The following is a 24,542-nucleotide window of genomic DNA, read 5'->3' as shown; positions in this document are numbered from 1 at the left end:
CCAGCTACACGCTTCAGCCATTGGTTGAGGTTTACGTCAACCAAGGCCTCCTGACGACGCTATTGGCTATAATTGTAGAAACACCCGCCCCTACCTCGCCATTCACGCGACTAAAGAAAATACATTACAGCTTTTTTTATTTTCTTTCCACCATTGTTTTTGTAATTAACATTTCCTAATATTGAATTAACAAGCTCGCTGTATTTATAATATATATTCAATAATGTATAAAATAAAGAAATTACCTGTTTTCCACGTGTAATTCTGACTTTATGTTATTATGACTATATTTTAATAGATCCAGTCCTGTTTGTCCGTTTAAAATATCTTTATAAAACTGTTATGTTATATTTATCGCGATTTCGGCTGCACTCTCGGCAACAGCTCTTGTAAAAAGGTCATTGTTAATGTCAGTTACATTTTTTGCACCGTGTTGTAATCGTTACACTTTGAGACACCTCGCACAGGGCAAAGGTATCAGGGCCAACTCGGCCTTCCCAGTTCAACTCAGACTGCCTGCTGCGCACAGAGCTGAGAGTGAAGCAGAGTTTCAGTGTGCTCAGCGGGCTGTCCATTGACTGTGACACCCTCCTACGAAGGTCAGTGTATAGCTGATAGCTATATTTCTACATTGCACGGCTTAATTTATAAGATGTAACATATATATAAACATAGTGATATTGCACAGACGTTATCTGTGTTATATATGTGTGTGTGTGTGTGTATATATATATATATATATATGTAAATAAATATTGTACTCCAGATCATATTGCGTGAGATTAACATATGTAATGACATTAACTGGGAATTGTCCACTCCCGTGTATAGCTGGAGTGAACTGAGTGAACTCTGAAAACAAAGAAAAGTTTTAGGGCTCAAAATGCGGCCTTGTGGAGATAACATTTAACAACGTGGCTGCTGTTTCATCCCTTTACAAACATAAACTTGAACTTTGTCTGAACACGAGCTTTGTCTCATAAACACGTCCAGGACTAGAGATCAATCACAGAGCGACTGTGGCTTACGTGTTTTTCAGGGGAGAGGACAACCCCCGACCTCATTCGTGTTTCTGCAGGGGTCAACGTTTAAGGGACGAAATGACCTCAGAGCAGTAAACTGTGTTTTGTGTGGAAATGGAAAATAGTGAACGCAATACATTGATCTGAGACTGTCGTGAGTCAGAAAACGCTGTGTTTTTAAATGTCACTTGCTTGCGTCAGTCTACACGTGCGCAGCAACATTGTTCCTTTGTGTGATATTACTGAATACACAGCTTATTTATTCAAATGTAAACACTATAATACCCTGTCTATAGTCTATAATAAATATAGACTTTCTAAAAAACTTTTTTCCCTGTGTTCACTTACAGTATAACTGATGCGCGTGTTGAAAGCGACGAGGTAAACAGTGCTGCTGCAATGAATGTTTTATCCATTTGGATTATTCAGAGCAGCCATCGCATTTGCATCCGAGCCCATTTCATCTATTTTTGGTCAAAGTCAATGACTCGTGTTCACCCGTTTCCCCCTCGTGCAGTTCTGGAGAGCAGGAAATGGTGTTGGTGAGAGCAGCTGTTGTGAATCAGAAACACTGGTGTCACTAATGACAGTGACATGAACGTAAGTGACTTCTCACGGCGTGGTGTGTGCTGAAAACAGAAAATGAGCACTGCCATTGCGTGTCCAAAGGGTTTGAACATTCTCTGGATTATCAGCTGCCTACTTATACATAATGCACATAAAATCTTAAGTGTTTGGCTGATTGTTATTTATTGTTTTCATGATTTTCAACTTAGTATTTTTCTTCTTGCACCTTACTGGAATAGCTGCATATTTCCCAGTTTAAAAAAAACGTATTTACCCAATACTGGGCCTTAGGTAGCAGCCATGGTGGCCTAATACAGCCTTCGTAAGCCAGGGTGTGGGTTTGAATGCCGTCTAAGTGAAAGCAGAGTGGTGCAGCCAGAGCATGCTGGGCCAATTAGCCAGAAGGCGATGCGCTGAATCCATCTTCTGCTAGTGTGATTTTTCTGCAGTAGGCCCTCAGGGATTAATAACTTTGCATGACTAGTTTAAAATATGCTGATTTTGCTTTTTTCCCACTCACAAATAGAATTTGATCCGGTGGGCGGGGCTTCTGCACTCACAGCCACAGCTGTGTGCCTGAGATGACCATAATGTGGATATCAAGTCTCAGAGACGTCATACACAAACACTGAAATAGCAACTTTAAAGCTTTCAGGTCAAAGGGATCACTTTTCCACACGTGGTGGGAGGAGTCGTCTGCTTCTGAACACGAATAAGACCGGAAAATTGGCGATCGACTTCTGAAGGAGGAGGACGGCTAGATGGCCGGTGTCTGTCCTGCGACAGGATGTTGATGTGGTCGAGGAGTACAAGCACCTGAGCGTCCACATCAACAGTGGGCTCAACTGAGAGATCAGCAGAGAAGCTCTGTCTCCAAAGGAAACTGAGATCCTTCATGAAAGTGTTTCTGTCGTTCTCTCTTTTATCCTTTGAAACTACATTATAGAAAATAAGGAATCAGTGTTGTCATTCACAGGTTATTTTTAGACACAGTTTTTGGTTAGCAGCATTGCTTCAACACTTAGGTTTTTGGCACTCTTAGCACCTTGCTGAGGCTGAAAGCAAAGCCTTTTAATAGAATAACATTCAGCCTCCGTGCTCTGCCAACATGTCTTAATCCTGGCAACTTTCAGTAGGAAGGGTGCATTACTCTGACATCACAGCGGAGGGCGACTGTTGCACACAGGGTGACTGTTGGCCTGTATGACGACAGGAACATTATCATTATTATGAAGTAAGTTTGGATCCAAGTAGAGCAGAACAAAGGAAATATGAGCCTCCCGCAATTATTGAAGGAAGCGGACACAGCTTTAGTCACAAAAATGTGCCAGATGACAGAATGAGCAAAGTCATAAAAACGTTACAGTCCATCATTCAGGTTATGACTTTTGAAAACAGTGCAGCGCTCATGATTTGTGTTATTTTACACAAATTGCCTGAGTTCAAAGTCAGAGTCTGGTTTAGGTCTGATTTCTCTGGCAAAGACAGACCAGGTTTATACACCACATCACTGCTTTTGACTGTAATCACAGAGAAACAGGACTTCACCATAAATCCAAACCTGCTACATTATTTCTGCATTTCAGCTTTATGCATGTGTGTGTGTGTGTGTTTAAGTGTGTATTCATATCTTTGTGGGCACCAAAATTTGGAAGTTTACTATACTTGTGGGGACTAAAATCCTGGTCCCCACGAGTCATTTTTGAGACTCAAAATGTGGTTTTAGTGTCAGGGTTACAAATGGGTTATGGTTAGGTTTAGGGTAAAGGTTAGGGTTAGTCATTTATTTTTCATGGTTAGGGTTGGGGTAAGGGGTTAGGGAAAGCATTATGTCAATTAGATGCCCCCATAAGATATGAATACCCGACATGTGTGTGTGTCTGCTCAGAAGGAGATGCTAGACATAAAATGAGCATTCAAGCGCACCAGATGTTCCCTATAGAGTGTCAGCTTAAACGCATGTGTGTGCATGTATCTGTCTGCAGCCGCAGCGATCTCTCCTGTGGGAAACAAGCAAAGGGTTAAAGAAATGGTTCATGTCTTTGTGATTAAAGACTAAAACTACAACTAAAACTGCATCCAAACAGCACGCAAAACGAGTTCTAGTTTTTGACTAAAAGAAGACATGCGCTTCAGTTATTTTAAAGGATGGCTTGAGAGTTTTCAAGATCTAAAGAAAAAAACATCTTAATGCTCTTCCACTAGTTTGATTTAATCAAATCCACTGGACATCTTCCAGAAGATTTTTTTTCTTAGGATCATTTCCCTTCTGTGTGTTGTGCACACGCCTTTCTATGAATAGCAGTTGAGGTAAAGTAACACAAAAGAAGCTGTAACTTTTAAACATACCACTTTTTGTTTGACTAACTTAAACTTCTAAGTTTCAGCTAAACTTTGCAACTCAGAACAAGGAATGCAGGTTTTGTCCCCATCAGGAAACAATCTTTTAATGGCCGCTATGAAACGAATGATTACATCCAACAAAAACGGTCTCAGTGGTCACATGGGTACCAGAGTGTTGCTTCAAGACAGACTTGGAAAACTGAGCATAGATGCACACCACATACATCCACACGTATATTGTTATAGGAGTTTGTGGTAAAATAACGAGGTACGCACACATTTGCAGAAATGTTCCCCTCTGACTTTTCCCCCTTTTTCCCCCTCTTCATTGCTGCTGCACCACATCCCCCTCCCTCTTCCCCCTTTCCCTCACTTCCCTCTGCTATAAATTTCATCCCTTGTCTTTTGCTATTGAATGATAAATCATACACTCACATCCTGTAACACCCCACCCCCACCCCCCATCCCCTGCTCCCTATACTTTTTATTACACAATAGCGCAGACTTTATGTCAGAGGGCAGACATGCTTAATGTGTATTTGTGTGTGTGTGTGTGTGTGTGTGTGTGTGTGTGTGTGTGTGTGTGTGTGTGTGTGTGTGCGTGTGTGTGTGTGGGGGGGGTGTCTTCCACTCCATCTACTTCAGGCTTTCCTGTGCTCTTGGTCCCCACCCCAGGCTGCACCGGTGACTTAGTCCGATGCAGCTTGCACACAGAAACACATTTGCATGTACAGTTTGAGCACACACTGTGGAACATCAGACACACCCTCACACACAGACAAACAGGACATGACTCGTTAATGCACACACACGCAAAGCACCCAAAAGTCTAATACTGGCCTTTATTTTTCTGCAGAAACTCAGAATTCTTGCAATATTCCTGCATGCAGGTGCTTATGATCCAAGGTTCTGTTAGCACTGCAATGAACAACAGGCATGCACTGTGTTTAATTTAAGCATGACTAAAAAAATCCTCTTGTTGTACATTTGTTCCTGAAAGTTTGAAAGAATGAGAAACGGCGTTGCCAATACTGCTGCTTCACTCCCCCTCTAACAGTTCCCCCCGTGTGTTCTACACTGTGGGCCTCAAGTGTTCAGATTCGGGGCCTCTTGGTTGCTGAATATACTTTGGCTCACATTTATTATGATTTCCATAGTTTATGTATTGTGCCATTGTTATTTACAATCCTGGAAGCTCATATACACACTGCTAAAGTGTCAAATAATGAGGTTAAAGCTTCATTGCTCTAGAAGTTGGCAGAGTAGCCCCACCCACCTGCTTTTTAAACCTTCTGCTTACAAGAGGCAGCCAGTCAGCAGGAACTTGACTTCCATAGCAGAGAAACAGCCTGTTTTAGACAGTTAAGGAACTGTTGGCTGCACAAAGGTATATGATAAATGGGGATTAGTAAAGTTACTAGCTTTGAAGCTGGAAACAAGTAGAATATGTTCTCTTTAAATGGAAAGGTCTTGCATGTTCATGCTGCACAATCAGTTTGTTCAAAGACACTGATAAGACTGAAGCCAGTAATGCCATCAGCAGTGACTTAGTTTATCATAAAACTTAGCATGCTAAGTAACAACATTAAGAAGAGCTAATAAGATGAGATATAAGACTGATTTAATTTATCCCAGATTTAGAAAATTCTTTTCTTCTAACAGTTAAAAAAATCAAAGTTGAGATGATCTGGACTTTCTGGCACGTTAAGTTATCCTGATGGAAGCAGACGTCTAAAGATGGCTTTAATACAATACTTGTTTGGTACTAAGGGCCCCAACGTGTGCCAAGAAATAATCCCCTGCACCATGACACCACCATCAGCCTGTACCACTGATAAAAGTTAAGACGGATCCATGCTTTCATGTTTTTTATGCCAAACAACATGAAAGCTCGTCAGACCAGACGATGCTTTATATGTTCAACTTTCAGGTCTAGTCAGTACCTCAGTTTCCTGTTCTTTGCTAACAGGAGTGGCACTCGGTCAGGTCTTCTACTGCTGTAGCCCATCTGCTTCAACATTCAAGGTGCTGCGTGCTGAATGGTCATTTGAGTCACTGTTGTCTTCCAATCAGTTCAAAGCAGTCTGGCTTTTTTCTTCAACAACGCACCTTCACCAAGAGAACTGTCGCTCACCGGAAATATAGATCATGGAGATGGTTATGTGGGAAAATCACAGCAGATCAGCAGTTTTTTTAAATGCTCTGATGTGTCTGGCACCAACAGCCATACCATGTTCAAAATCACCTTTCTTCACTATTTTGATGCGCGGTTTGAACTTCAGCAGGTTGTCTTGACCATGACTGCATGGTTAAATGCAATGAGCTGTTGTGTTCAGCTGATTAGAAAGGTGCTATAAAAGTGTATCATTTACAGAACACAGTGACCTTGATAAAGGTCATAAGCGAAAGTGAAACATGTTAGTTAAAAAATAATGTTGTTATTTATACATCGGGTATTACTGGAGTTTTAACTACTGTTTTCTTCCTGCTGTCATCGGTAACCCGAGTTAGCTGGGTGCTGTGACCAAGAAGGAAAGGAACTGTTATTACGTGGCTCTTCTGCATCAACGTTATATGGTCTGATGTTATCTTGGGAGGGAACAGGTTCTCATTCAGGCCGTGTCTGTGACCGTGAGCTATTTAGAGGAGCTGTCTTAGAATTTGTGTTATGGGTGTGTTTCCTTTGCTCGAGGACTTCCAGGGTTCCAGAGATAATGTGGAATTCATGAGAGGAATGCCACGCAGGGGTTCCTTCCTGTCACCTGACTCCATCACTTCCCGCGCTCAGTTTCCTGCGTCTGAATCTCGGAGGGGAATGGTGAGGCTGACGAAAGGGGCAGCGGAACCCGAGCGAGGCCCCTCTTGTAGATGTGATGATGATCGGGATGAAGCCGACTGCTAAACACAATCGAAATGATGAAAAGCGCAGATCTGAAATGTTACCGCCCGACTGCTGATGTAAATTAGCTGGAGCAAATGAACGTGGGCAAGAGATCAAATGAAAGGGATTAAACAAAGAAAGAGTGTGCTTTAAATGTGGGGGGGGGGGGGGGGGGGGGGGGGGGGGGGAACGTGCATGAAAAAAGGCAATAAAGAGAAAGAGAGAGGTGATGGCAGGATCTGTATGGGGCCTCTTGGTTTTTGGGCAGCAAAGGGGAGGCGTGCCAGGTAATGGTTTCCAGACATACACACACTTGCACACTAGTAAGACTACACTCTAATTCGATTTGGAAATCTGACGGGATAAGGGGCGTATATGGGGATGTGTGCGTATGTACCTGGGGCCGTTTTTTCCTTCTCACTTCTTGCTTTTTCTGTGCATTGGGAGAGGGCCCAGTTAGTCATAATGTGTCGTCTGTGCGTAGGTGTGTGTGTATGCAAGCACAAGGGGTTAATGTTTGCTTTCCATCACAGCTCTAGTGGGGAGAAATCAGATCCCTGCAGCGCAGAACTCAACCTCAATGCACGGACGGACACCCAAAGCATAAGAAAAAACGCCCCCTATATCTGTATGATCTGCACGCCTGTGTGAAGAGGTTAAGAAGGCCAGCTGCAATATCGGTGAAAGTGCAAAGATATGAGATTGAGAATGAAAATAGTAAAAAGAAAAACAGAGAAAAAGATGAAAAGAAGAGCAAAAAGGGAGACAGGAAGAGCTAATTAAACTGTGGAAGGATAGATGTGGAGGAGCGGGAGGGAGGCGAGAGGGCGAGATGACTTAACTGTTCAAAACGACTCCACCCTCAGTCGCCAACGCAAACGGCAATTTCCCATTGGGGTAAATCCCCCACCGTGCCCTGTCACAGCCCTCCTACTTCTGCAACTGGTGTATGCGTGTCTGTGTTTGCATGTGTGTGTGTGTGTGTCACCACTTTTCTCTGACATTCCTGTGCAGAGCAGGGAGACGGTGAGCTGAGCTGCAGAGAGGCTGAGCTGCAAACCCAATTCAGAAATCCATTTGAAAGCAACTGAGGATTTTCTTTGTTTCCCTGTCATTTTTCTTGCACAAGCCATCGTTTTCTTCCGATTCTGGAATTCCGGTTTCAGAGAATCTGCCTGCAAGTCAGCTGGGAAGAAGTCTTGCATTCTTAACACGGGATTCCTAGAAAAGCATCCTCTCGTTTCCTCCTCTTCCCTTTTTCTCTCCATCGCAAACCCCTGGAGATAGAGTCCAAGTTTGCCAAGTTCCAGAGTTTGGGAATATTTTTGTGCTGCAGCCAGGAGCGGCTGAAACAACAAGGGGCACAGAGGAGAAAGCAGCACTTAAAGGGTGAGTTAACTTAAAAGATCAGGCTTTTTTTGTGGAGTCCAGCTCTTGTTGGCATAATGAGATTGGTTACTCTCTGAAGAGGAATGCAATAATCCTTCTATTCCGAGCTAAAAAACTTTTGTCTAAGATGGCAAAATCCTGTTTGTGCAATCTAGAGACTGATCGAGCTTATTGTTCATGGTGCATAAAAGTGGAGCGTTTTGCAAAATCTGTCACTCAGGAGTTTTAGTTGCATGTTCTGCTGATCCACGGCTGGGACTCGGGTGGGTGTGAAGCATCCACCGCACATTAGGCTTAGGAGATGATGAGACGACAGAGAGAAAAAGAATGACATTACTGAGGGGGGCAGGTACATGCAAAACAAAAAGGCAGGGAATAGCTGGGGAGTTTCATCCTCTTTCTGGTTTTAACATCAAATAGTGAGGACAGCTGCTGGGAAAGGAAGCGAGCGATGCACACACGTTATATATTCCAGTGTCACAGGCACAGGCTCGGATAAATGCACGCAGATGTTGCATGCATGTATGCAAAGAAAGGATGTCAAGCTAACTTATGGTCGCTTTATTCTCTCTCTCTCTCTCTTACGCACACACACTCACAAGAAAGAGATTTAAACAAACACATCTTTGTTTCATTGCACTCATCTGTTTAGTTTACTCCTGGCTCAGATCACAGTATAATCCCAGAGCTGTAATCAATACTAATACACACACACACACACACACACACACACACACACACACACACATACAGTACTTGCTTTTTTTAGGAGAAATAAGTCAGTTCAGCAGATGCAGCGTATGTACAGAGCATGGAGCAGATATACTCCAGCAACAGCATATAACAACATATCTTACAATTTTAATCGACTCTCATTTACTTATATCATATTATAATCTTTGCTGTGCAGGTCTTGATGCTGATGTTAGCTGTGAACGATGGTTTGCGTGTGCTTCGTTCACCTCCCCTCCTTCGCTGATTAATGTGACTTTTCTTCGTCCAAAACAACTCCCCATTCGCTTCCTATTTCTATTTTTCCAACATGTTTATGCAGCACGTAGCGCCTTCCAAAGAAGTGTCTGCGTCATGTTGTTTGGTGAACAGACCTCGTAATGTGATGCTTTGACTCTGGTACGTTGGTTTTTGTGACGGCACAAAGATCAGGAGTGTTATTACTAATAATAATCCTGACAATAACTTCCGAAAGTATCCCTGAAGGCCATAAAAGTGCACCTGCTAGTGAATTGATGGAGCCATGATATCCGTGTGCTGTTATGTTGAAACACGTGAATAAAAAGGTCAGGTTTCAATCATTGTATCTGCAGCAGATGATAAACGACATGGACAAAAGTGCAGGAGCTGCTATGCTGTCAAAACCCATGTCTGCTGCACAGTTTTTGTGCAAGAGGAGGTTTGGAACGGACCTTTACGCACTACGCAGCTCAGCACTCAGCAACCTCACTCTGCAACCAATTTGGAATCACAAAATAACCAAACATTTATATGTTTGAACTGTGGGAGGCGAGAACCCACGCTGGCACAGGGGAAGTATGCAAACCCCCACACAAAGATCTCTGCTGCCCAGTGTACTCAAATCCAGGACCTTCTTCTTTTTCTGAGGCAACAGTGTTGCCAGTGCGCCTGCCAGATAAGACTTTGCTTTAAAAAAGCTAATGTATCATATAAATATATCATGAAACTTGGGTAAAGTTCTTTTTCTTTGTGTTAAGAGTCAAATAGGTGATAATATGTATTACAGCAGTGTTTCCCACAGACATCGTTTTCCATTCATCATGTTATCATCGGTTTGTTTCTCTGCAGACCCTGGCTCCTGTAAAGATGGCTGACGTATTGCAGCCAGACTCCAACAGCCTGCAGATACCAAGTGAGATACACACTCAAACACTGACACGGACGCACACACACATCAACACTAGTTTGCTATTGCAGTCCTGCCCAAATGACTTCTCCTTCTTTATCTGTTGGACCGTGGACACGCTGACCTTTCCATGTCCCTCTCCCACTTGGCTATACTACACACTTCACATTCCAGTGGCATTCCCACGATTCCATTTCATTACGATTATCACTTTTTGATCTAGAGAGGTCAAGTGTGCTTACATTTGACCTAATCTTCTAACCTCCACGGTGAAAAATGAGGTGTTTTCTGCAGTTACTCGGCAAATACACTTTCAGCATGTTAGTATCAGTAGCCGATGACAGTTCAGAACCACCTCCTTTCTTATGATAATAGTTTTCCCATAACTGCATATCTCCTTAAACAGACAGGATGACCTTTATGTTTGTTCTCAGGGAGTGCATGTGGTGCTTTTCCAATATTAATACTTAAAGAAACTTTCATATTTAAGAGGGGATTCGCCTTCACTTCCCTCATTAGCCACATCCCCTGTTAGCACCACTGCATATTCACACATTTCATCTCCTCCCTTGTCTTCCAGGTGAAAACGTATCCACCCCATCTTCGCCTGCCACAGCCAGAAATGACTGCAGCATCACTCCCCTCACACCCTCACCCTCACCGGTAGCTACTGCACACACACACACACACACACGGCCACTCACCACAGGCACTCCTACACACCCATTCCTCTCTTACTACTCATTTAACTTTATATAAAGTCCTTAAACGAGGCCTGCAATGCCACATCCACTTCTAACTGCTCTTAGTGGTTTACCATAACATTTACCTTACAGTATGAAACTTACGGAGAGACTGAAATTAGTGGCAAAGAAACACACCAACTTGGCGCCAATGTGTGCAAGTAGAGGTCCATCAAAAATAGCTTCTGATTTCTAAGCCTGCTTATTAATTCTGTTCTGACTTTGTCCACTAATGTTAGGAATGTCAGTTTAAAAACCCCACCAGGTTTACTGATATAAGCCGTATCCATTCTTACCTCTCTGTCTCTCATCGCTCTCTAAGAGGGTGGAGGTCAGGCCCCGGATGGCTTGTCCATTCTCCGTTGTCATAGCTATAGACTTTGGGACGACCTCCAGCGGCTACGCTTTCAGCTTCACACAGGACTCGGAAGCCATACACATGATGAAGTAAGAGCCTGTGTGTATTCTCATCAATTATATACTCTGTATTTTTATTTTGAAGTTTTGACAGTGGTTCTTCACTAAATGCAGGCGGTGGGAGGGTGGCGACCCTGGAGTGGCCAACCAGAAGAGCCCAACATGTCTGCTACTCACTCCAGATTTGCGATTCCACAGTTTTGGGTTTGCCGCTCGAGACTTCTACCATGACTTGGATCCAGAAGAGGCCCGGCACTGGCTGTACTTTGACAAATTCAAAATGAGGATCCACAGCACAAGTGTAAGAAACAGATGTGAAAATAGTGACATCTCGTACCCGGTGTTAAAGGACATTATGGTGCACTGACATGTGCAAGAGTGGGAGGTTTTTATATCACTGCCCACAGCTGAGAAGTAAAACTGTGGTTGAAAGTAACAAGCTTTAACTGGTGCTGCAGACTTCCTGGTGCGGCGTTTTGTTTTTTTCAGCAGTTGTGATTGTGTTTGCTGCAGGACCTCACTATGGAGACGGAACTGGAGGCGGTGAACAGTCAAAAGGTCAGGGCCATAGACGTGTTTGCTCATGCCCTTCGCTTCTTCAGGGAACATGCGCTGAAGGTACACCTCAGATCACTTCATTCACCATTGCAGTGCAGTGAATACTTTCTCATATTCTAGGATAGGACGTCTTTGTTTAGCACTTTTAAATGAAACCCCTTGGGAGATCACTTTATTCTGTGTGGTTCACTTCAGAGTAGAAGAAGAAAATGATTTTTTTTGTGGGGGGTGGGGCTCCTGTTTTAGGAGGTGAAAGACCAGTCTTCATCAGTGCTGGAGGGAGATGAGATCAGATGGGTGATTACTGTTCCTGCTGTGTGGAGACAACCTGCCAAACAGTTCATGAGAGAAGCAGCATACCTGGTATGAAAACGCATCGTTGTTTTGTTGATTTTTAAAAATTATTATTACTATTTACGGTGTATCACGGTGTTGTGCACATGTGGATACACAGGGAATCACTGTGGAGTGCGTGTGTGTGTGTGCGTGTGCGTGCGTGCGTGCGTGCGTGCGTGTGTGTGTGTGTGTGTGTGTGTGTGTGTGTGTGTGTGTGTGAATCGGAAGAATAGGAAGAACAACGGGCCAGTGGAAAGAAAGATAGTGAATAAAGCATGAGATAAGGACTGATGTTCTCACAGAGGATTATTTACAATCTCTTTCACACACGCACACATGCACATGCACACACACACAAATTATAACACTGCTCTTTTCCTCTTTGCACATCTTCCCACCCATGCACACACCGTCCTCTATGAACTGTGCATAGAAGATGTAGGAAGTGTACGTACAAGCCCAAGAATGCAAAAGGTCCTATCCCAGTATAAATCAATGGGAAAGGACCAGCCTGGGAAAGACTCAACAACCTTTTACTCTTAATGCCACCCTTTCTTTACTGACGCAACAAACACTGTGATTATTTATTTACTTTTATCTGCCATCTACCATTTAGTCACTTTAGTACAGACATGAATAGTCGAATCCATACACTTTTTGATATTAACACTGATACACACACACACACACACACACATACTTACCCTGAGCTGGCTCCTGGCTTGATTCTTGGGGCGTGTGCACTTCCTGCTGGTGATGATGTCATCATGGCTAAACAATGAGGGAGACCGGCGTACAAACACAGGAAGTTTAAACTAGACCCCCGCCCTGCACGCACACACACACACACACACATTCACACTCAACTTTACCCCCAATATATCATGAGTTATGCTTATACACCTCTCCTACTCTATTCAGTGTTTTATCCCAACTGTCAGTGAATTTGCTCCCATTGCTGTCATTCACCATGTGTGTTTGTTTCTATTTATTTGTATCCACTGTAATTCAGTGTGTGTGTGTGTGTGTGTGTGTGTGTGTGTGTGCTGCTTATGTTAAATAACATTGACATTTGAGTTATAAATATATGGATGGCTCCTTTAATTATCTCTATTATGACAACATGCATCCATGCATTCGCTTTTGTTTTCTATAATATTTTTCTTTTTCTCCCTACATTAGCTATATTTTTAAAATTCATAATACATTCATGATTTCATATTCTAGTTTTCTTGATTAAAATATTAGGGAAATAGTGAATGACCTCGCTTTTAGCAGAGGATACCTCCTCCTGAACCAGGCTCGGCAACGGGCAGCCATCTGCTGCGGCTGGTTGGGGGTGAGGGGAGGATGACGGGATAAAAGACACTCTGTGGAAGACAGCCAGAGATTAATAATAGCTAAGGATTAAAATGCAGAGTGGTGTGTAAACACATAGAGAGTGAAAAAAGGTGAGTGAAGAAAAAACATTCAGTGTATCACAGGAAGCTCCCAGCAACTTCCCAGACCTATTGCAGCAAAACTAAGGGAGGATTCAGGGTCACCTGATCCAGCCCTAACAATACGCTTTATCAAAAAGGAAAGTTTTAAGCCTAATCTTAAAACTGTCTCCCGAATCCAAGCTGGGAAGCTGAAAGCTGAAAACTATGCCTCCCATTCTACTCAAGGAACCACAAGCAGGCCAGAAGTCTGAAAGCAAAGTGCTGTGTGCAAAACTAGGATCAAGAGATATGTTCATGGATGTAAATGCAAGGTGCAAACCACTGGTTACACTAAAGAACTTAAAGATCAAATTAAAATTTTCCAGAAAGATTGTAAAAGAGGGGGATCCTTTGGACAATGAAACCAAGATGATATAGTAGAAAGATGGGAAGAAAAACGTATGGAGACGTAAAAGAACAGCTCTTGATGTGAAGCATACCACATCGTACAGTGGAGACAATGTTACAGGATTGGCATCTAATGCTGCCAGTGGAATCAGTCTTCGATGATGTTGTGACTGCTAAAAGAAGTAGCAGGATGAAGTCAGCCAAATGCTGTAAAACTACTCATACAACACTTCACAGTGCAAATGGATAATGCCAGAGAAAGACAAAGTCGATCACCTGATCCTTAACCTACAGTTATTAAATCACTTACTAAAAACAAAACTGAGGCACAAAGATTCACAAACAAGCAACAGCTGAAGGTGGCTGCAGTAAGTGCCTGGCAGAGCATTTCAATCGAGGGGGGGGGGGGAGGATTTTGATGATGTGCATATTTTCTAAACTACAGGCAGAAATTAACTGCAAAGGATTTTCATCCAGGTACTAAAAAGTGTTGCCAATATGGGTAAAGCTTCTGCTGTGTCCTTTATAGGCTGGTCTGGTGTCTCCTGACTGTCCTGAGCAGCTCCTCATTGCTCTTGAACCCGAGGCTGCATCCATTTATTGTCGGAAGCTCCGCCTCCACCAGGTGATTGACCTGAGCATGCAGCCAATCACAAACGGCCTGGAATTGGACGTCTCGCGGCCCTTTGATTCCAGCTTCAGACAAGGTAGAGAACAGAGAGCATGTGTGCATGTAATTTCTGTTGAGCAGGGATCTTGTTGTTGACTTTGCCATTAGCATGAGCGTGAAACCGCACTGTGTTCCTGGAAATGCTGCTTTTTGATTTCACTTGGGGGTTGTGGGGTCTTTTTTTCAAAGGCTAAATGTGCCTCTGTTAAAGACAAAGAAACAAAGAAAGAGAGCGCACTAAGCACAGCGATCTGAATGCAGATACTACTCATGACTTTGCAGTTGTGTGTGCAATGAAGTGTTTGGATAGACCATAGGGGCTGATCTGAAACAGACCACAGAATTCCCACGAAGAGGATGCAAGGAACTATTTAGCACATCAGCTCTTTAATTAACTTTACGCAGTGCCAGAAAAGCTTTTCCTTAGAAGTGTTTAGTGTTTAGTTAAGCAGTAGATCACTTTCTGCATAGACAAAGTACAAGCACAGCACTTAACATTTCATGAGAAATCACATGAAACTCTTAAAAAGGAACAAGCTTGAATTTCTGCTACATTTTACACTTTTTAAATGAAAATAGAACTCAAATAGTACTTAAAGGCTGCTACAGTTAGTGCCAAATGACAAAAAACAGGAGCTTTATACTGTAAGATAATGTTAAGGCCCTACAATAATATAGAGAATAAATCAGATGACTCCCTATGAGCAGGCTCTTGGCGAAAGTGGGAAGGAAAAACTCCCTTTTAACAGGAAGAAACTGAGGGCAGAACCAGGTTAAAGAAGAAGTAGCCATCTGCAATGGCTGGTTGGGGCTGAGGGAAGGAAAAATGTTAGAACAGTGATCAAAGGAGCTTGCAAAGAAAAGCGTCTGGACTTCTTTAAGTTGCATGAAGACGTTTCACCTCTCATCCGAGAAGCTTCTTCAGTTCTAAGGTCAAATGGTGGGGAGTCCCAGATTTAAACCTAGTGGGAGAATATCCCCCCTCAGAGGGACAAAAGGACCTCCTGATGATCCTCTAATCGCCTGAGCCAAGGTGTGAAACTGGGTGTGGGTCCCAATCAGCCAGGGCGGTGAAATATTTCCCTGGTGGAAACATTTGTTTAACATGGACAGGGGTTGATCAAGGATAACCTCTAAATTACACATACTGACATTAACAGCAAAGGCCAACAGTCCAGATTATTCTTGATGAGGACGACGACGACCAGAACCAAAATCAGCATCAAGCTGCAGAGTTCTACCATTTTTACTAATCCCTGATAGCATTTTTGGCGTTAGCATAAATGACCTTACAGACCTCATGTGGTTTGAGAAATAAAGCTGGCTATCATCAGCAAATAAGTAACAATTAAGCTTCTTTTAAAACTTTCAATAATCTGTCCCAGAGATGTGAGACAAATGAATAACAGGGGCCCGAGAACCAAGCTTGGTGGGACTCAAAGACACAAAGCCTTGAACAAAGACAGCAAGGTTTCTTGGTATGAAGAGATCATTTGAACCATTTTAGGGCTGCATCTGAGTCACGGATGGATGGCCATCCATGTCAAAGGCATCACTGAGGTCTGTGGCTTAGTAAGCATGGGTTCATTAGAAGAAAAAGGTCACTCTCCATCGAACATACCATATAATTAATGATCTCATTTAACTCTTAGCAATTGTGGCATGTAATTTAGGAATGTATAGTTATACTACTTTGTGTGATTACAAGACAGTTACCCAAAGTAAGTCCTATTAACTGAATATGTTAAGTCAGTAATAATTGCTTTGATTTGTCTAAGTGATGTACTACATTTGGAATTTAATTAAAAGATTAAAATGAAAAAACGTCACCAGCTTAAACAAATTAAGGAAATCTGGTTCCTTGTTTTTGGTTCTACCAATTTGGGGGGTTTGTAGTGTAGTTGCCAATAAGTAGATCAATACTTAGTCATGTTTTATTCATGAAAAACCAAAGCTTTGACCCAAAAGTTTGCCAAATGAAATGAAAATAAATTCAGGCAATATTTCTCGGTGAGTGTATGCCTACAAATTAGCCACTGTTGCTATAGAAATCTGGATCAGAGCGCAGCTTTAAAAGAAAATTCAAATATGGGGATTTACAGTCGGGAAAGTACCTCCAGAACCAGTACACAAGTGAGAACTTTAACAAAAAGCCAAAATGCAACAAAAAACTTCCAAAACAGAAGAGTGTGTCCTTCGTGCCCACATGAAGGAAATACCACGAAGATGTAGCAATGAAGAAAAGTCACTTCAAGCTGGGGAGAAAGAAGAGTGATGCATAATTCAGTGGGCGCACATGTTGACCAAAATCCCCTGCAAAGGCCCATTTATACATATGCAGTCAGTGACACACACACACACACACACACATTCACACACACTAAACACAGGATATTGTAATTGGAACAAGGTGCAGCGAGACTATGATCTCACCCCCTCCTGGCCTGTCAGTCTCCCTCTCCCTCTCCTTCACTCACTTTCATTTTTCCCTTTATTCTCCCAGACTCTCTCTACCTCTTTCACTTTTTTGCTCGCTTTCCGAGGACTCGAGCAAACAGACGTATTTACACACACACACTTGGTCTCCCGGTCGTGTTTTTTTACAATCTTTAGCGCGTCTTCCACCTCATTTCATCTCCAAAGATTGCACCGGGGAGTCGTTAACGCACACACATTTTCTTTTTCTGCTGTTTCATGTAAATGGTTTCCAGACTTGCGTTCCATCCATCACCCCTGTAAAACATACACGCAGGCACCGGCAAAATCAAGGCCTGTGTGATTGTGCTTTTCTTCGTTCAGCTTATTTACTATGTGCAACCACACACAAACACACACACACAGAGGTACATACATTACCTTCTCTGTCATCCAAGATCCTTAAACAACAGTAAGTGTATATTTGCTTTCGACACAGTGTTGCCCAATAAGTCTCCAACCTTTGTTCTTATTCCCCCACAAGCCCCCGTCGATTACTCTAATTATTGTGGTGTGTGGTGTTCATGCGGTTTGAGAAAACCATGTAAAAACCACTTTCACCAGCACTAACCTCCATCAAAAGCCGTACTCGCTGCCTATGACACACATGTTTACGCTTGCCTTTCATCAGGCTCACAGTTTACCAAATGACTAGTGCTATATTTTTTTTTTTCACATTTTAACTTTCTCATCTAGTTTTCCATTAATTTGTAACTATTTGGTTCTCCGAACCATTATATCTCCTTTCATGTGTTCACCTTGACGTGTGCAGGCATATATAGTGTATCTGCTCTGTCAAACAGCCTGTCAGGTATGTTGTATTTTTGCCAGCTGCATGTGAGCCTGCTGTGTTTTTGTTGGCCTCCCCCATCCGTCCACTTAGCCCGCCACTCTCACAGTTTACACGTCGAGAACAAACAAAATGTTGAAATTCGAGAGCATTCTTCATTTCCAACAAATTGCTCCTGTCACATAAAAATATTATGACCGTACGGTTTTCTTGTTCAACTTGGATCGGATGACTTATGCTTCGTCCTGCACAAATGCCATAAACTCTCATATGTAGCATAAATTACAAACATTTATCTCTGCCAGGTTGAAGTTGAGGAAGATTGTGCTTTGGCTCGAACCTCTTTGCATTGAGGAGTAGTAGTCAAAAGCAAACTTAAGTGTCTGACCGTGCACCAAGTGTGTTTATACAGAGAGATAAAGAATGTTTGAATCCAGGCGAGGCGGTGCAAGGTGGTGAATGGTGGTGATGACTCTATGGGCTTGCAGCTGGAGAGAGTCCCAAGAAATTCCTTCTTTTTTTTAAGTGCATTAATCTTGCAAATAGTTATTTGGTCACTTGGAGGCAAACAGTTATATTTATCATAAGTTCTTTATTCCAGATCATATAAATGACGGTCAAATTACTGGACTGCAGGGCTAAGGACCCTAATGCAGAATTCAGGAGGCAGACCTGCTAACAGACACCAGATTTGTCAGCTGCACTTCCATGATCCAAATCTCTTTTTAACCACATCTACTGGATTAAGATCTGGTGACTGTGGAGGCCGTTGAGTGCCTCCTATATGGCACAAGATGAGATGCATACAGTCAGCAGCAGCATTCAGGTAGGCTGTGGCATTTAAAGGAGGCCTAATGTGTGCCAGGAAAATATCCTTCTCTGTAAACCCTCGACGCGTCTGTGTGGGGAAATCTCAGCAGATCAGCAGTTTCTGAAAACCTCCACTGATCAGTCAAAACCCACTAATCGATCACAATCCACACTGCATTATCAACACAGAGTGAGAATGCAAAAGTCACCAGAAAACTTCTTCGGCTTGACCAGCAAGGTCACACATCCAGGTCTTTTTGAGTGCGCCAAGCAGAGGTTTTGCCCTCATAGAGGTTCCCAGGATGAGGATTTGGGGCAAAATTGTGTTATTTGCAGGTTATGTATCATAAACTGATCAATGAACTGCATTTTTTGGGTAAGGTTTTGAGAGATGTTTGCAGGAAGTGACATTAGGACAACCAACACTGTAAATATTGGAAAGCCATTGCTTGGCTGTTTCTGTGCACAGCTGGGATTCTAGTGTGTTCATGGTCTGCTCTTCTACTGCTGGGTCACATATTTAGGTTAGCAGATGGATGGAGGGCTTAATTATCAATTTAGGCTAACAAGCCTCGTTAATACGCTGTATCCACGAAATGTGAACATGTACAGATGCAGATACTTGCTAATTAGTGCTCAGTAACACACTAAGAAAAAGCTGGGATTTTATTAACCAAGCTCAAGTGCAAAAGTCATGGGTGATCAATGCCACACAGCAGGCCATTAATTTTGTTAGATATTTCATTTATATTAAAATGGTCCAAAAAGCCATAAATTAGCAAAGATCGAGGACAGCTGCTCATCATTCAGAGTGGCCCAAAGTGCTAAATTAACCATGAAGACCAAAACTGGTTTTTGTACCAGCCTATAGGGGCAGGGATAGCTCAGTAGGTAGAATGGTGGCCCATGATTGGAAGGCCGGAGGTTTGATTCCCCTGAACAGCTACCCTGAGGTACCCCTGAGCAAGGTACCATCCCTACACACTGCTCCCCGGGCGCCCAATGGCTGCCCACTGCTTCGCTGAGTGAATGGGTTAAATGCAGAGAAGAATTTCCCCACGGGGATCAATAAAGTACACTTTCTTTCTTTCTATAAATATGTTCATGTTACTGATTTTAACCTGATCAAGCGCCTCCAAAGGTGTAACGGATAACACTTGGCAGGTGAAAGGTCTCTGGCTTGATTCCAGCTGCTAACACAAACTCCCCTTGGGGTTGCATCTGCAGGGCATCCTGTGAAAAAACTGCCAAATCAAACATGCAGAGCTACCTGCTGTGGAAACAGCCGATAACAGTTTTAGTGTTTGACAGAGAAGAACTGTTTTCGAGAATTCCCTTTTGATTCCATGTTTTTCTCCCAAAATTAGTAATGCCAATGTGATGGAACCATCTGGAGAAGCATCACTTTCACCTCAATGCTCAATTTTTTTTTTTTCGACTCACAGAAAGACAGAAGAGGTTCTGGCTCGTGCCTCTGAATAGCAAAGAAATATTAGATAAATAAATAAATAATTCTGTGCGTGTGTTCTGTTACAGCAAGGGAGCAGCTGAGGCGATCCAGACACAGCAGGACCTTCCTGGTGGAGAGTGGAACTGGAGAGCTGTGGTCAGAGCTGCAGACTGGTAAGGCCATCTGTGCGTATGTGCAACGCCTAAGAGACAGGCAGACCCCACATGTGGGAGATATTGATGACTTTGACCTTTAACCCCAGCCTGCAGACTCTGAGGAACAAACCCGCCCACTTTAATAGAGGACAAACACCAAACCTGATGTTTGCAGGTTCTATTTGAACTGATTTAAATAATCTAATTATGGCTTCCTGATGTGTTTTAATAATAAGATCTTTTTTTTGTTTGTTTTACTGTAAATATGTATGATGGAAAAATTAACAATTACTTTGCATACTTTGCATTTTCCTGGGTTATAAAATGAAAGTTGTTCACTCTGCTGTTGAGGCATGACAGCATTTTGTGGAGCCACGTGCGCCTGCTGACCCTTAGTGCTCTCATCCCTGTCAACACACACACACACACACACACAGGAAGGACCCAGCCCATGGGACTCTCTGCACGGTAGATACAGTGAAGAAGAAGAGAGTCTCTTATCTTCCTGCCTTGCAAACATCCTTTGATTCCTCCTCTCGTCTTATATTTTTATTTCTGTTCATTTCCACCACACGCCTTCTTTTCTCTTCCTCACTCGCTTCTACACGTCTCACTCGCTCTCGTGTTTAGGGTGCAGTCGTCAGGGTAGCTACACGAAAACTAACCCTTATCACCGCACATATCACAAACATACACTCTAGCAGGCGAAGAGCAGCAACCACAGATGCCTCAAGGTTGTTTACATTCAAAACACTGCGTGTTCAAGAGTTTCTGGGGAAGCTGCAGACAAACCAAATATACACACACGCATTTTTGCATCGTCCACAAAAATGAAGATGCGTTATCTTCCACGATTTCCTCCTACAGGCTTGATGTGCTTGATATGTGTTTTTTTTCTCTCAAATATCTGAAATATGAGGCATGAAAAAGCAAAAAATGTTCTTAGGATGCAAACAAAACAACAGCATGTGTTCATCCGTGCCCTCTCTGTTCAGGTGATAGATATGTGGTTGCAGACTGCGGAGGAGGAACAGTTGACCTGACAGTCCATCAGATTGAGCAGCCACAGGGAACTCTTAAAGAGCTCTACAAGGCCTCAGGTACATCCTTTTACAAAGGACAAAAAAAGCAAACACGTTTCCTACAGTTTCCATAGCTGCAGTGTTTCCGCCAGGCGGTCCCTACGGCGCCGTCGGCGTCGACCTGGCCTTCGAAGCCATGCTGTGCCAGATCTTTGGCGAGGACTTCATCCAGAGCTTTAAAGCCAAGCGGCCAGCGGCCTGGGTGGACCTCATGATCGCGTTTGAGGCGAGGAAACGCACAGCGTCTCCGGGCAGGACCAACGCCCTCAACATCTCCCTGCCTTTCTCTTTCATCGACTACTACAAGAGGCACAGAGGGCAGAGTGTGGAGGCTGCCCTGAGAAGGAGCAAGTGAGTGTGGGCTGAGAGGTGCGATGAGTGAATACGTGCAACTTTAGATGACAGAGTGATTTTTTACTTCCTTCTGTGTGTGCAGTATGAATATAGTGAAGTGGTCCTCCCAGGGGATGCTGCGGCTGACACAGGAAGCCATGAATGAGCTCTTCCAGCCCACCATCAGCAAGATTGTGAAGCACATTGGTAAGAAAGAAAAATGTCGAGAGAAGGGGGCTGCTGCACACATGCTATACACAAAAATGTACTGATTGACACTTAAAAACTTCCTTTTCCTTCCACTCCCCACTTATGTTTTGTGTACTTTCACATAACTCTTCTGTTTAACTTTGCAGTAAATCTACTAGAGGAAAACCTGAAAAACAACCCCAGGAGAAAGCCAGTGCAAAGGCTTTCCGAGATAAAACTAGTATTCAAGCTCAACAAACGCCGTGCTTGGGCGTCAAGATGAACCTGTGCAGAATAGGCCCTTGAAATTATCGACATTTTTAAGGGTTTTCTGGAACCAGAAGTGACCGTGTTTCAGTTGCTTGCTAGCACTGGCAAAATTCAAGTGCACACATTAAAAACATAAAAAATAGACGCAGCTACCATGAAGTCACCCATTAATCCCATTTTGAAGCCTGGAGCGAGATGAATTTCTGCCATCTTTGTGTTGAAACTGGATGTGAGAGAGGGGCGTGTCTGAACGTGAAACTGCTTGCAAATAGCCTAACCTGGATGATCCTCATTTCTGAAATCAAACGACATTAATATCTTATTCGAAACAAGTGACAAACGCATGAGGGAGGTGTTTATCTGTGTCAAATCAGAGAGCTTTTTCCGCGTAGACTTCTATAGGACCGGAAGTCTTTTCGTAATCACAGCTATCGCCATCTGGTGGCCGTTGAAAAGAATGTAGGTTTCACGCGCTGATGTTTTGGCTTCGCTTTTCAGACCCGGAAGCTACGTCCATCAATTTATTGTCTGTGGGTGCACATAACGGGTTAATCATGCGCAATAGATTTCAGCTAATTAGTGCTAGGTAACTGACTAACGAAATAATAGAATTTAACTCATCAAAACTAAATCACCACCTTTTTAAAAAAGCCAAAACAAATTTAAACTGAATCCTAGCAGCTCTATTAGGGGCCCAGTAATGAAATGGAAATGGAAATTAGCTGCACTATTTTTATACCAAGTTGTGACCATGTATTTTCCATCATTCGTAAAGCCTGGTTAAGTAATAGTATTTTTTAAGACCAATATTTGGTGACTTTTTAATTCAGATTTTGTTTTTCCAAAACACAAAACAAAAGAAAAACATAACAAAAAAAACCCAGATTACATAGACTAAAGATAGTCATAGACTGAGTTTGCTTAGATTCTTGCACACTGCTCGAACTCCTGACCTTACTAGATTATCGACTGCCAAAAGCATGAAGTGTGCTTATTCAGATGTAAAAGCACAAAAGCTGCTACAGCTACAAATTACAGCTCAAATCAATCAAAACATAATGGTTTTCCTTGAGACCCTTTTCAAGATGGTTGTGATTTCATTTTTAGGTTTTCCAGCCTTTTCAAAAGAGAACAAAACCAGAAAAATGCAGTCTGTTTCAAATCAAGCACATGCCAGTGGTACATTCAAAACCATGGAATGGTTTCCCAGTATGAATATTTGGTGGTCATTAAAAGAAAACTGGGAGTCAACAAAGGGTTTGACATGAAGAAACACCAGGGACAGCTGCTGGAAAAGGCAGAAATTCTCTCAATGGAAAGACAAATTACTTAAGAAGCTTTATATCTTCTTCCTTCACAGAGGAGCTGATGGCAAAACCAGAAGTGCGTGGTGTGCGTTTCCTCTTCCTAGTTGGTGGTTTTGCAGAATCCCCTATGCTGCAAAAAGCCGTCCAGAAGGCGCTGGGGAGGACGTGCCGCATCATCATTCCTCACGACGTTGGTCTTACGATACTGAAGGGCGCTGTGCTCTTCGGGTTGGATCCCACCGTGGTGAGAGTTCGGGAATACCGGAAAGTATCGGAGTAGTAATGTGACACATTATCTTACGACCGTTCTCTCTCGCTCTCTGTCACAGGTCCGAGTGCGTCGTTGCCCTTTGACCTATGGTGTTGGTGTCCTGAACAGGTTTGTGGAGGGACGCCACCCACGGGATAAACTCCTCATCAAAGACGGCCGTGAGTGGTGCACGGACATCCTCGATCGCTTCGTCTCCGTCGATCAGTCGGTGGCCCTGGGCGAGGTTGTGAGGCGAAGCTACACGCCTGCTCGTCTGGGCCAACGGAAGATCATCATCAACATCTACTGCACCGCCACCGACGACGTCACATACATCTCTGACCCTGGAGTCAGGAAGTGTGGGACAATAACCTTAGACCTGCCCGAACCGTTACCGCCACCGGGTGCGGTGGGAGGAGCAGGAGCAGGAACCCCAGAGAGAAGGGAAATCAGAGCGACCATGCAGTTTGGCGACACGGAGATTAAAGTCACGGCCGTTGATGTCATGTCTAACCGCTCCGTCCGGGCTTCCATAGACTTCCTGTCTAACTGAGGAGGAGCAGGAAGTGGAGCCGTGGATGCAAAAACACACATTAGCTGATTGGAGGGATGATAATTTTAGAAAAAGCGGTACTTTGGGAGTGGGCGACATGTTTTGTTGGAAAAACACTGCATTCTTAGGAGCAACTTGCAACTTAGGATGCAAGAAGATCAAGAGAGAATCCATGCTTCACAAACACCAAAGTCCTTCAATCTCTTTGAAGTCGAAGAGGGACAAAGTCCGTCATGTCTCGCCT

At 43.2% G+C, this 24,542-nt stretch overlaps 1 protein-coding gene across 1 annotated transcript; it reads left to right on the top strand.

Annotated features, from left to right (window-relative positions):
- The first annotated feature begins 7,820 nt into the window (after positions 1–7,820).
- On the top strand, positions 7,821–24,542 carry hspa12b (heat shock protein family A (Hsp70) member 12B). The gene is made up of 14 exons (XM_006802440.3): positions 7,821–8,202; positions 10,024–10,087; positions 10,662–10,744; positions 11,147–11,271; positions 11,356–11,542; positions 11,755–11,859; positions 12,046–12,162; positions 14,494–14,671; positions 20,246–20,332; positions 21,310–21,414; positions 21,489–21,747; positions 21,833–21,936; positions 23,549–23,739; positions 23,825–24,542. The coding sequence occupies exons 2-14, from the start codon at positions 10,042–10,044 to the stop codon at positions 24,296–24,298; spliced, it is 2,061 nt and encodes a 686-aa protein (XP_006802503.2). The 5' UTR covers positions 7,821–8,202; positions 10,024–10,041; the 3' UTR covers positions 24,299–24,542.

The sequence above is a fragment of the Neolamprologus brichardi genome, chromosome 3 (assembly GCF_056152115.1).
Source record: "Neolamprologus brichardi isolate AB-2024 chromosome 3, ASM5615211v1, whole genome shotgun sequence".
In the NCBI taxonomy this organism is placed as follows: domain Eukaryota; kingdom Metazoa; phylum Chordata; class Actinopteri; order Cichliformes; family Cichlidae; genus Neolamprologus; species Neolamprologus brichardi.
The sequence above is the reverse complement of the archived record's forward strand: the minus strand, read 5'-3'. Positions and strand labels throughout refer to the sequence as shown.

Excerpts from the sequence above, each read along its gene's own strand:
- hspa12b (XM_006802440.3), top strand. The coding sequence starts at position 10,042 with ATGGCTGACGTATTGCAGCCAGACTCCAACAGCCTGCAGATACCAA. Across the intron at positions 11,272-11,355 it reads GAAGCCATACACATGATGAA|GCGGTGGGAGGGTGGCGACC; the intron begins GTAAGAGCCTGT and ends CACTAAATGCAG. Across the intron at positions 20,333-21,309 it reads GTGGTCAGAGCTGCAGACTG|GTGATAGATATGTGGTTGCA; the intron begins GTAAGGCCATCT and ends CTCTCTGTTCAG.